General features: G+C 43.0%; 1 protein-coding gene across 2 annotated transcripts in view; it reads right to left on the bottom strand.

The window, feature by feature from the left end:
* RPA1 (replication protein A1) overlaps window positions 1-14,126 on the bottom strand; it is a 224,725-nt gene that overhangs the window by 175,344 nt on the left and 35,255 nt on the right. For both annotated transcript variants that reach the window (XM_029611180.1, XM_029611179.1), the window contains exon 4: window positions 7,183-7,291. In XM_029611180.1, coding sequence (XP_029467040.1) covers window positions 7,183-7,291 — 109 coding nt within the window. The remainder of the gene's footprint in view (window positions 1-7,182; window positions 7,292-14,126) is intronic.

The raw sequence follows: 14,126 nt of genomic DNA, 5'->3' as shown, positions 1-14,126 counted from the left end.
AGAGATTAAGGTTCCAAGGGGGACAGACCTTCCGTACCAGAGGACACAATTTCTTAACTCCCCGAAGGAACCTCTGCACATCAGGATGGTAAGATAAGGTGTAACCCTCAACCTTCCCTTGCAAGCAGGCTAGAGCCGCTACCTATACCTTAAGAGAATTAAGAGCAAGGCCTTTAGCTAAGCCCTTTTGTAGGAACGACAAAACATGGGATACTGAGGTCCGAACTGCTCGTGTCCCCTTTGGCTCTACACCAAGCTTCAAAACCCTTCCAAACCCGAACATACGAGAGGGAAGTAGATTTCCGCCTAGCCTGCAAGAGCGTGGAGATTACCAGCTCCGGATATCCTCTCTGCCTCAAATGCCGCCTCTCGACAAAAGCGATCTGCCTGGTCGAAAATATGGGTCTCTGACGGAGAAGACCCGAAAGATGACTGAAGCATATCAGACCATCCACCGCTAGATTGATTAGAACCGTGAACCACTGTCGACGCAGCCATTCTGGAGCTATTACCACACTCCCGGGATGCTTCTCTATGCGATTCAAATCCTTGCCCACTAGAGGCCTCTGAGGGAAGACGTAGAGCAGGATCTCACGAGGCCAGGGTACCACTAGAGCATCTACCCCCCCCTCGTCCCATACTTCCTTCTGCGACTGATGAACAGAGACGCCTTCGCATTGAGCAGAGTCGACATCAGATAGAGGTGAGGACAACCCCACCGCTTTCGGATGAGCTGCATTGCCGAATCCGCCAGTTCCCACTCGCCTGGATCTAAGCTCTTGCAACTGAGAAAATTGGCCTGAACGTTGTCGACGCCCGCGATATGAGATGTGGCTAACTGCAGCAAGTGCTGTTCCGCCCAGAGAAACAGTTCTTGAGCTTCTAGAGCTACCCCTTGACTCTTGGTGCCACCCTGACGATTGATGTAAGCTATAGTCGTCGCATTGTCTGACAGAACCCTGACTGAGTGACCCTGAATGAGAGGAAGGAAAGAGCCAGCCGAACTGCCCTGGTCTCCAACTGATTGATAGGCCAATAGGCTTCTTCTGAAGACCAAGTGCCCTGGGTTGACTGCCGCTCGCAGACTGCCTCCCAACCAGAGAGACTGGCATCGGTAGTAAGAACCACCCAATCCGGAACTTCGAGATTGACACCACGCTGCAGATTGGAGGACTGTAGCCACCACTGCTCCTTGCCGACGCATCCAGCAAGACCGGTTGATGAAAGGCCTGCGACAGAGGATTGCACCTCTCCAACAGCACCCTATGAAGTGGGCGCATATGGGCTATGGCCTACGGCACCAATTCCAGCATAGAGGCCATCGACCCCAGAACCTGTAGAAAGTCCCAGGCTCAGGGCACCTATGCCAACAAGCAGCAAACCTGAGACTGTAACTTGTCCATCCTCTCCTCCGTGAGGAACACCTTGCCTTGTGTCGAACTGAGCCCCGAGGTAGTCGAGAATCTGAGATGGCTCCAAATGACTTCTCCCGATTGACCACCCAGCCGAGAGACTCTAGCAGACAAATCACCTTTCACACCAATAATAGACACCCATCTAACAGTTTCTCCCGAATCAGCCAATCATCGCGATAAGGGTGTACCAGTACTCCATGTCGAAGAGCTGCCGTCACACCACCATAATCTTGGTGAATGTGTGAGGAGCCGTGGCCAGTCCAAACAGGAGAGCCTGAAACTGGAAATGTTGACCCAGCACTGCAAACCTCAGAAAACGCTAGTGATCCTGACGAATGGGGCCATGAAGATACGCCTCCGTCAGATCCAGGGAAACCAGGAACTCCCGAGAGTGCACCACCACAGTGACTGAACGCAAGGTCTCCATGCGAAACCGCAGGATCTTCAACATCGCATTTACTCGTTTAATATCCAGAATGGGACGAAAGGTACCCTCCTTCTTTGGTACCACAAAGTAGATGGAGTACCGACCCTTGCCTCGTTCGTGAGGAGAGACTGGGATTACAGCTCCCAAGTTGCTCAACCTGCGCAAAGTGTCCAGAACTGTGCGATGCTTCCTTGAAAACCCGCAGGGGGACACTAAAAACAGGTCTGGAACGGGAGAACAAACTAACGCGCAACTTTCCCTTAACATGAGGCCCCACTGATCCTGCGTAACCTTGGTCCACTCCCCGTAAAAACGTGCCAGACAGCCCCCTATATAGGGAACGGTGGAGCGGACCAGCCTCGCTTCATTGGGCGGCCTTGACCCTGTAGCTCCCTCACCAGCGGGAGCCCTAAAAGGCCTACATCTGCCCCGAAAGGCCTGACCCCAAGCCAAGGCTCTAGCTTGAAAAGGTTTCTGCAAGACCGCCGGGCCTCTGGAAAGACAAAATCTTCTATCCCGAAAACACATACGGGACTGAAAGGCCTGCTGATTTCGAGGCTTATCCTCCGGCAACTTATGCACCTTCGTCTCACTCTATTGCTTTATCAGCTGCTGCTCCAACTCCTCCCCAAACAAGAAGCGACCTTTGAAGGGTAAGGAACCCAGCTTGGCCTTAGAAGACACATCCGTGGAGCAATGAGTAAGCCAAAGCAAGCGCCTAGCCGCCATCCCGGAACACATAATCCAAGATAACGACCGCACCAAGTCATAAAGGGCATAGGCTACATATGCCTCCACTCGATCCTGGTTCAGTCTGTCCGTCCTGAAAAACGCTGAACTCAGCGGAGACAAGCCCTTTGCATAAAGCTGGAGCAAATGGCAGCCCGCAGCCCCAAGGCCGCTCCCTCAAAAATCCGTTTAAGATGAAGCTGCAACTTTCTATCCTGAACATCTTTAAGGGCCATGGCACCCGCCACCGGGATAGTGGTCTTTTTTGTGACCGCGGAGACTGCCGCGTCCACCTGCGGAAGAGCAAACAGCTCCAAAATGTTTGCTCCAGTAAGGGATAGAGTTTGGACATTGCTCTGCCAACCCATAACCTGGAGTGCGGGGAATTCCACTCACGCTCCACCAACTGCCGGACCAACCTACAATAAGGAAACGTGGACAGAGGAGCTCTAAGACTATCGAGGACAGGATCCGCCCCATCCATCTCTGGAACCTCCTGAGGAGCTTTCAGCCCCAACTCCGAGAACCTGAGGGAACAGGGGCTCCAACTCCTTCCTCTGAAGCAAGCAGAGGATCTTGGGGGTCATCCCCCTCTGGAACTGAAGGAGCCCCTGTGCAATCTCAGAGATAAAGTCCGGTGACCCCGGATCCTCGACTAGCGCTGCCGCCGCCGAACCTCCTGGAGAGTCTGACCTCCCTAACTCTTCCTCTAGTACTCCCAGACGGGAGTAACGTGGACCCCCAAGGATCTGTATTCTTCCAACCGATTGGGCCCCGCTCCTGTCCCTGACAACGGAAGGCCTGGACCCCGAGCTGTCAGAGTGCATTGAGGGACCCCCATACCCCCAAGCTGACCAAGGCCGAGACCTGAGCTGCCTAAGGGAACTGAGGGGCACCCATACCCTCCTGCTGAGTCAGGTAAACCTGGTGAAGCAGGAGGATAAAATCCAGTGAAAAAGCCCTTGCAGACGCAGGCAAGGGAGGGACCTGGTCCTCTCCAAGCCCCAGTGGCAAATTCTCTTGCCTATCTGCCCCCACTGAACCCCCCCCTGCCCTGGTAAGGGACTTGGGTGGATCGGGGATAGCTGCAGAGGGAGATCACCCTCCCCCTCCAAAAATGGCAGCGCACGCGAGTCCGATGACAAAATGGCTGCCGCTCCTGCCATGCAGGAGCTGGCAGGCCCAGCACCATCGGCAACATCCAAATCGGGCCCGACCGCAGCCGCCGCGCGCCTCTGCCTCCTCCTCAGTCTCAGAGGCACTGGAAGAAAGGAGGGCCCTTCCCCTCCCAAAATGCATGCGGAACAGAGGCCTGCCCTTCCAAGACGCACCAGGACTGCACAGCACGCGCAACAAGCTGAGCCACGAACCATTCTCCCCCGGCCAAGAAAAAAGTAAAAATAGCAAAAAGAAAAAAAAAGGGGGGGGGCTGCTCCAAAGCCTTACCACTCAGCTGCTCCTAGCTTCTTTTTTTCCCCTCACTTTTTTAACAAAGCTAACTAACAAAAATTAACAGGGGAATCCCTCTCCTAAGGCTGAAGGGAGCTGTCCAGCTCAGATCAGCTACAAGCAAGCAAGAAGGAAAAGAAATTTTAAAAACCCTGAAGAAAAGAAAAAAAGGAGTGTAAAGCCGGCAGAACGGCCTCGTGAGGAGAGGGATCTGGACCACCAGATTTATACCCCACAGATCAGCTTGGAGCAAGCACTGACCAGTAGCTCATCCACCTCAACTGAGCAGGGAAAGGTTCCTCACAGGAACCAATTCCCTGGGAGGAAGGCTCAGTTAAAAATGAAAAAAAAGTAAAAAAAAAAGACTGCAAGTTTATGCACCAGTCACCATCTGCTGGAGACAGAGAAATACTGAGCTTCTGCAGGTGGCACCAGGACTTATCAAGCAGTGTCAGCGAGGCTTTTCTCTGTCTCCATCTGCTGGCATGGATGAATAAACCCAGAATTCTGAACTGATCTGGGTACGTTCAGGGAACTGAACATTTAGTGTCATTGTCTGAAAGCAAATTTTTTAAGGATGTGAATCATGTTAAAAATCGAAGTGAATGCTGTGTTAACTTTTTATAACTTCATAATTGCATTTTTATTGGACACTATTTTTGATTTTAAAAAGTGGTTCAGTACCAATGTGTTGGTTTTAAATAGTGAAAAGGCTAATATTTTATGGGTAGGAAGGAAAATCTGTGTAGATTTTATTTTACAGATTAAAACTTGCACATTTAAATTTATCAGGACTAGATGAGACTCGTAATTTGGGTGTAACCCTTGATTCTAAGCCAGCTTTGGAAGCTCATTAAAGTAGCAGCCCAGATTGCTCTCTTTAAACTTCGGTGCATAAGGCCACTGAGATGTATCTTAGCCTGCACTACCTTTTAGAGTTGCTGCACAATCTTTGGTTTTGACACACCTGGATTATTGCAGTGCACTTTATGTAGGGCTGCTTCAGTTAGTGCAGAATGTTGCTGTTAGATTAGTGTAGGGACTGAAATGATCTGAAGTGTTCAAGTGCATAAACAGCAGCTTCACTGGTAGACTATTAAGAGGGCAATCTTTAAATGGTTGATAACTGATTTTTAAAGCTATCCATGATGACAATCATTGTTTAGCTGTCAAAAAATCAATTGGCACACTCCAGTTCGGACTTTGCGTTCAACTCAGATGTTACTTGAAGTACCAGCTAGCAGTGTGTGCTGGTCTAGTAAGAGCAGAGCAAAGTGCTTTACTATGCAGAGTCCTATATTATGGAATATTCTTCCTTTAGATATCTGGATGGAACAGGAATATTTAAGCTTTCGTAAGGTGGTGAAAGCTTTTATATTTGCATGGCCTTTTGCAGAATGATAAAAGATGAAATTCAAACAGTTTTAATTATTTTTATTTTGCACTACTACATGCTGTATGTTTGATTTTATTATGTATACGTGTTTGTATGAATTTTGTAAGAATTGCAGAATATAAAATACATAAATATCACTCCAAGATCCCTGGTGAGACCTCACTTGGAATACGGTGTATAATTCTGGAGACCGTTCAAGCTAGTCAATGGACTTTGTTCTAAAGCATATGGGGACAAAAAGATCAAGGCTCTGCGTTGTTCCTATACAGCAATTATCAAAGAATAGAAACCATTAATGAGACTATGAGAAAGGAGAGACAGGAGAAATGACAGACATTTAAGTTTATGTATATTTGATTTAGATTCTGTTTTTCAGACTTCCTGAACGTAGTCTGCTTTGAACTGTATGTATTTCTCTAATCCCAATGGAGGACTCAAATCATACGGTCTCATTTTAGAAAGTATTTACACACCTACAACTTGGTTTTACTCAAATAAGTGGACTTTTGAAGATTGCTACATTATATGCAATTGAATTGTCCTTAGGATGTTCATGTGTAAATGCACTTTACATGGATAAATGGTTTTTAAAAATATCTATATTATGTTTCATTTATGCATGCAACACCTTTGAAAATTACCTCCTAAATTTGTACCTAAAGCAATGGAGGGGGAAGTGACTTGCTCAAGGTGACACGGAGCAGCAGTGGGATTTGACCCCTGGTTTCCCTGCTCCAGCAACAAAACTATTCCTCTAATCCATATCTCGAAGATTTCTATTCACAGGAGGTGAGCCACTTTCAATGGAAAGAAGGTTCTAAAATGAGGGATGTTGGGATGAGGGTAAAAAGGGGTAGACTCAGGAGTAATCTTAGAAATATTTCTTAACAGAGGATGGTGGATGCATGGAACAGCCTCCCAATGGAGGTGGTAGAGAGAATTCAAGAAAGCATGGGATAAATACAGGGGGATATCCAAGGAATTAATTTAAAAACTTTTCTATACCGTTATTAAGTTAGGTACCATCATAACGGTTTACAATAAGGCACAAATAATAATATTGGAAAACATAACAAAACCTATCATTAAACAGGTGCCAAGAATTTACGGTAACATAGCTTGTTTATAATTACTCATAATTGGAAGTGTTGTATCATGTCCATTCTTTATTTTAACAGATTTTAAAATTCTAAAATCAAGAGCAAACATTTAAAATAAAAATTGATTATATACCCGTGTAGATTGGGGTAGGGTGCTTGAGTGTTCTGCAGATCGCTTTTCTTATTCCCTATGTTCTACTCTCCTTTCTCTATGTTGTACTCCTGTTTAAATAACCATGTTTTTAAATGTTTTCTGAAGGTTTTGATGTCTGTAAGCGGATCTCGATAGGCATGGAGTTCCATAACATAGGACCAGCTAAGGAGAGCGCTCTTTCCCTTACTTGGGTTAGTTTAGCTGTTTTAATTGAGGGGATGGTTAGTAATGCTTTATTTGCTGATCTCAGATTTCTGTTAGGGACGCTTACGCGGAGGGCTGTAGTCAGCCATTCAGCTTTTTCATTATGTATTAATTTATGTATGGGTAAGGCTAGATAAACTGAACAGATGGGTAGACTAGATGGGCCATGTTTCTAAACCTTCAAGGCTTCAAGACACAAAGGGTCAGGTTTCATGCACATAGGTAAGCCTCTCAGCTTCTTAAATCCCCTGCTCTAGAAAACCTTTTCATCCTACCCCTTAAACATATACAAGCATGAGCACAAATACCTTCCATCCTTCAGCGTGTTCACAATTGACCGATTCAGCTGACAGATGCAGTTGGTCTTCAAGCGTTCATTTTCGACTAGAGAGTTCAGCTGTGTAGCCAACATGAAAGCTGTAAAACAAGCAGTGCACATTATCGACTGATTTATCCCTTTTAATCCGAGGTGATGCGCTTACTGAAACATGTGATAATCACATTCAAAAAACTGAATTGTAAAGGAAGCTAATTGACTAATGAATAGAAATTAAAAAAAAAAAAAAAAAAAAAACTTGACAACTACATTTTATTTCCCTGCAGAATACTAAGATTCTCTTTGTTTTGTTCTCTCAATATCTACCACTTCGTATTCTTCCTCTTCCCACCCCTTCCACTCAAGTGATATTTATATATGGCCTTACAATCAAAAGGACAAATGCACACTAAATATCACTAATAGCTTTTGTTCCATGTCCAGATGTTTTAAAGCTGTTAATTTGGAACTATGTTAACCCAAGCAACAAAATATAAAATCTAGAAGTCAAGATTTGAAGAAACCTCAAGAAGTCAGAGTGTCATTTGCTTTACCTCCATTTAGGAGACACCATATCCAAAATTTTGGATTACTTCTAGCAATTCCTATTGTTAGCTCAATGCACCAAACTAAACAGAGGTGGAGACCTTCAGCAAGAACAACAATCTTGTGAGACTTTACATTCCTTCTAACCTCATGGCCTTTTAAGTCCCTTCACTCCCCAAAGGAGCAATTTCAAAAGTTGAACAATGTAAGATGAATGTGTCACACAACCATATTAACTTTTCAAACATCTGACCAGGGCAAAGATGGGTTTGTCCGCATCAATGTGATAAACTAACAGAACAGGAAACAACTAAAATACGCCAAACTTCCTACTGTGTGCTAATTGATTACACTAGTCTGGACAAGAGGAACATACCAAAGATGCACCTTCATGGAAAAGCATAGATCTAACGGGTAAACTGGGAACCAGGAAAGATTAAAACTCTGTGCCTGGCACTAACATTGCTGTGACCTTGGATAAGTCATTTAATATCCTACTCCTAGGCCATCCATTAAATGGTTAGCTCTCTGGCAGAGAGGACTCATTTTATCTGTATGTAATTTGGGGTAAAGCACCCTGGTCTAAGGCACTATATAAATGCCAAAATAGAAGATGGATACTACCTTTTATCAGATAAGCCTTGCAATACGCTTTGTAAAGAACTCCTTTCTAGACTGCTCCTGCAAAGCTTCCTTGTGAAGCCACAGAGCTTGGGAAAGCCATTCGTGGAAGGTTACACCCCAATCAGAGCCCCTCATATCTATGGCTACATGCACAAACTGTACCAACCCTAAAGGGGCTTGCTTCCCTTTGGGCAGCCTGCCTGAATCCACCAACTCTAGTTTCAGATCTCACAGTCATTACCCCACATGCAGCTTGGCCCATGGCACCAGTTCTACCACTATCTTCAGAACATTTTCAATCCCTGGCCCATGACCATTGCCAGGAACTGTAGCAGCCTCATTTTTGTTAGAACCTTCTCCTGAAGCCAACATGAGCCCTTGACTGGTAAGAAGTTGTCTTTACAGATAAACACAATCTTCAGTAGCTACAACTGTGGAATTGCAGAAGTCACTACTTATTTAGACATTTTATATACTGTTCCATGTCAAGATCACAATGGTTTACAAAAGTAATGCTCATAACTATCAAACAAATACCGACTACCTTTATCCCTTTCTTACAACGTAATTACTTGCCTGAGCAAGGTAGAATTACAAATTTTTTTTTTTTTTTTTTTTTTTAGAAAAGGAACAGAAGTTACACATGGTCCAATAATAGACAGCAGAATGACAAACCAGCTTTACAACAATAAACTGCAAAGAACTACATAAAATGTTTACAGAGTAGCTGCCCTCCCTCATACAAGTAACCCAACCAGAAACTAAAGCTAAGGGAACATACAGAGAAACTGACTGAGTTTTATGCTTTTTAGCCTCTTTCCCTTATGCCAGCAACCAATGCATTTTCTCAAGTAAATAGTAAACAAGACAACTGGGGATCCTAGCCCTAGTCATTCAGGAATAGTGTAGAGTGTGGCCATGAATTTGGTTAAAAAGCAAAAAAGCGCAGTAGCTCTAAAGTCTGAACTCTTTCAGAAGACTACTCAAAAGGGTGGAAGCTCTACTGCAGGCCAATGCAAATATCATTTATCATACACTCATTTATCTATCAACACTCATTTATCAACACTCATTTATCTACAGAAAAGTATGCTCATCTGACGAACTCAGCAATCATCTAATCACGGATCTCCTACGCATAGACTACACGACACCCAATTCAGCGATAAATTCCTGGTCAACCATAACGGAAACAGTGGCAAACAAACTATGTCCTCTGATAACAAAAAAAGTCAAACAAGGTGCGACCAAAAGACAGCCTTGGTTTACAAACGAACTTAAAACCCTTAAACTTAATTTACGTCAGAAAGAAAGTAAATGGCGTAAAGCCCCTTCTGCCGCTACACTCTCTATCTACAAACTCGCCCTCCACTCATACAAGAGTTCCACCTTAAAAACAAAAAGAGACTATTACGCACACAAGATTCATGACATCATCTACGACTCCAAAGCGCTTTTCACTCTCGTCTCCAATTTAACTCAGGCAAATCCACCGGACATACCATCTAACCTAGCTCAATCAAGAGCGGATGAGCTAGCAATCTTTTTTAGTAATAAAATCACGAAACTTCTAACACAACTTAAGCCCAGTACAAGCACAACAGCCAGCACATACGTACTCCACAACAAGGAAATAACCCTCCAATCTTTTGAACTCACCACTTCCGCAGAGATCCAAACACTTCTGAAGAAAATGAAACCCTCTTCCCATCCCTTCGACCAAATCCCATCTAAACTACTACTTCTAATCCCGGACACCATAAACAAAACTCTAGCGGGCATCATACATTGCTCATTCTCCCAGGGTTACTACCCTGATGACCTTAAACTAGCATCCAAACCACTTCTCAAGAAACCAAACTTGGACCCCAAAGATCCTAACAGTTACCGTCCAATTTCCAATCTTCCTTTCATTGCCAAGGTGATGGAGAAACTAGCAAACACGCAACTATCGGATTACATAGAAGAACACAAAATTCTATTCCCTACTCAATTCGGTTTCAGAAAAGCCTCAAATACCGAATCACTACTCATCTCACTGACGGACTACCTGACTTTGGGCCTTGACAAAGGACAGGCCTTCCTATTGATTTTATTAGATCTATCAGCAGCTTTCGACACTGTAAACCATGCCATATTATTAAAACCAGCTGGCGAACATCGGTATTGCAGGATCAGCGCTGACATGGTTTAAGACTTTAGAGAACAGAGGTTTCAAAGTCAAAATCCTTAACAAAGAATCCCATAGATACCCATCCTCACAAGGAGTTCCTCAGGGTTCCTCTCTCTCACCTACACTCTTCAATCTATACCTTCTCCCACTTTGCCAACTTCTAAACAAATTGAACCTAAAACACTTTATTTATGCCGACGATGTCCAGATTGTGATCCCCCTCCAAGAATCCATCAATAAAACTCTAAAACTGTGGGAAAACTGTTTCAAAGAAATTAATGACCTCCTATCCAGCTTAAACCTAATTCTAAACCAATCAAAAAGTGAATTCCTGCTAATCTCACCGGATAACTGCAAAATCACTACGAACCCGCCAGCCAACTTACAAATCTCAAAAGTAAGAGATCTAGGAGTTTCCATAGACAACAGACTAAACCTAAAAGCATTTATTAATCAAACAACTAAAGACTGTTTCCACAAACTACACAGATTAAAAAGAATAAAACCCCTATTTAATTTCCATGATTATAGAACAGTGCTCCAAGCAATCATCTTTGTGAAAATAGATTATTGCAAAGCTATACTACTAGGCCTCCCATCATCCCATACCAAACCTCTCCAAATGATTCAAAACACGGCAGCAAGAATCCTAACTAACAAGAAAAGAAGAGATCACATCACGCCAGTCCTTAAAGACTTTCACTGGCTGCCAATCCACTACAGGATAATCCATAAATCCCTAACCACAATCTTCAAAAATATCCATGGACTAGCTCCACTCCATCTACAAATAGCACTCAAAAAATACTCCTCCAACAGACCCACTAGAGAAGTGTACAGAGAACTTCTACAGGTACCACACGCCAATGCCACCCAACATATAACCCTGAGAGACAGGGCCTTCTCTACAGCAGGCCCCCCACTATGGAACTCAATCCCCTTAGAATTAAGACAGGAACCATGTCTTCCAACCTTCAGAAAGAGACTTAAGACATGGCTGTTCAAGAAAGCCTTTCCGGACTCTGACTGATGCTCTTCCACCAAATACAGAATGACGGACTATCTCCCACTAAACTGATACTGACATACCAAACACTGCACATTCTTATTCTTGTTAAATTTCTATCATCTTCTTCTCCCAGTTAGAACCATCCTTGTTTTATTGTAACTGATTTTTCTGCGCACTTTTATAACTTGTTATAATTTGTAAATGTATAAAATGTATACTCATGTTATATTTAAGCACGTTTATAATGTATTGATCACCCCTGTTTTATGTAAACCGACATGATACGAATCTCCGTGAATGCCGGTATAGAAAAACTCAAATAAATAAAAAAATATATATATATCCCCGACTTCCACTGCTTCCAGAAAAGCAGTTCCCATAGCAAGTCATTCAGATAAGAAAAAGGAGACATGGTGAGCAGAGCTGAGGCGAGGCCATACAGCAAGCTTCTACACAGATAATGGCTGTATGGGAGCCATTAATGAGACAATGGGAACACTCATTAGCATCTTGCAAGTATAAAGGAAATCTCCATCTGACCTCTTAAGATGGTCTGCAGCAACTCCATCCTGAAATTCTATCACAAATGTGTTCAGCTTTTTGAGATCCAGGATCCAACAGAACTGGCAGGATCTCTTTGGTACCATGAAATAGATCATATTATCCTTGAATCTCTCTTAAGCAGAACCAGATACATACCAGATGACAGACTCTGGAAAAGGGCAGTAGGTTTCAGTGGATCACTGTGCTCTCTGAAGAATGAAAAGTTTTGGGGGTTTTTTGTTTTTTTTAATTTAAAAATGTTATTGGCCTAAACCATGCAATACCATGAACAGTATTGCTCCTGTTTTTACACAGCCACAGAAACTCAAAACTAACTTGTAACATCCTTCCCCGTACCCAACCACAGTCTGACTCCCACCCCAATCCTATCTTCCACTTTTCAAATGGGTTCCAGATCCATTCCAATACAGAAAGTCTCTCCTCATTGCATATCATATGGGAGAACTTGTGGCAAAGTCATTTATGAAAAGATAGTAAACCTAGGGAAAACAGTTTCAACCAATGAGCTGCAATCGCGCATCTGGCAGCTATAAAAACTTGGATAATTAGTTAATTTCCCTGGTGCCACTTCTGAGCAGAAAACATTTTTGATCCTAACCCATTGTAATATTGACCATTTCTTCTACAATATTTGAAAGGTCTCCCAAAAAAATAGCAACAGCAGCACCATCCCATTATATATGACCCATGGCACCCTCCTCATCACAACTGCTCCAGCATATGACAAATGTATTTTATTCAAATGAGGACTGAGCTACTATTTCCTTTAGTACACTTTATATGCATTTTCTGGCCAAACTTGCCAAGACAGAGGTTCTTGCCACATTGACCCAAATATCCTCCTCTTCTAAACTGCAGTTAACGTCACTTTCCCAAGCCAGTTCATGATCACACTTCCCAAGTGGTTGAAAAGCAAGGCTTCTATAAATCTTTAAACAAAGAAGGCTTGATGCATATATTTTCAGCACATATTTCCCTATAATATGCTCAAACGCCTAATTAAGACAAAAAAGGCAAAGAAATCTGTATTTGATAAGCACTCTTCTTCCCATGCACCGACTGAATTAGCTATTTACATTCTTACTATAAAACAATGGATAGCAAACAGATTAATGCTTAACAGAGAAGACTGAACTGATCAATTTAACCAGATCAGCTAGAGATATTCCTCCATCACTGCAAACAGGTGATTGGAATAGACCAATCTCCAAACAGGTTTGCAATTTAGGTATTGTGCTTTGACATCACTCACTTTTTAACCACACAAAAGTTGTGGTCAAAGAATTCTTTTTAGAAATTACACTTACATTGATTAAAACATTTTCTAGACTATGAAGACTTTTTTCTGTTCTGCAGGCACCGATCCTTACAAGCTTAGACTATTGCAATGATATTCATATTAGAGTGTCAGCTTTCACCTTGGCAGTACTGCAGATTGTGCAAAATGGTGTAGTGAGGGTACTCTGACACGTGGCATAATGATCACATATCTGTTCTCTCTTCATTACATCAGCTTCCCGTACCTTGGCACATTAGATTCCAAATCTTGACCATAGTTTGTTTTTTTTTCTTTAAGTTTATTTATATTCCACTACCATAGTGCACAAAACTTCTATACTCCATCTCAAACACAGGTCTGCTGGGCAGACTGTTAGCTCCAGCTTGGTTATTGCACCTTTCTGACACATAGGAAAGCAGGCCCAACCTTATGGAATGATTATCAAACTTAAGAGCTGAGCTAGATCTTAAAGCTCCTTTTTTTACTCAAGGTTTTGGGAATCTAGCAGCATTATTTACTCTGATTTTTGCCTGCTCTGGTTAAGTCAGGTTTAAACGTTCCATTAATCTGAGTTTGTTATTGTGAATTAATGTTGTACTGAGTTTCTGGATTTTTAAAAGTTATCAGTCTGTATTTGAAAATCATTTAAATGCTGGTGGCTAGGTTATTAGTTTTATATTTTTAATAATTATGAATGTAGTTTGTAACTTGCCCAGAATGGTAGATGGACAAGAAGTATTT

This window comes from Rhinatrema bivittatum, chromosome 8, assembly GCF_901001135.1.
Source record: "Rhinatrema bivittatum chromosome 8, aRhiBiv1.1, whole genome shotgun sequence".
Lineage (NCBI taxonomy): Eukaryota > Metazoa > Chordata > Amphibia > Gymnophiona > Rhinatrematidae > Rhinatrema > Rhinatrema bivittatum.
The sequence above is the reverse complement of the archived record's forward strand: the minus strand, read 5'-3'. Positions and strand labels throughout refer to the sequence as shown.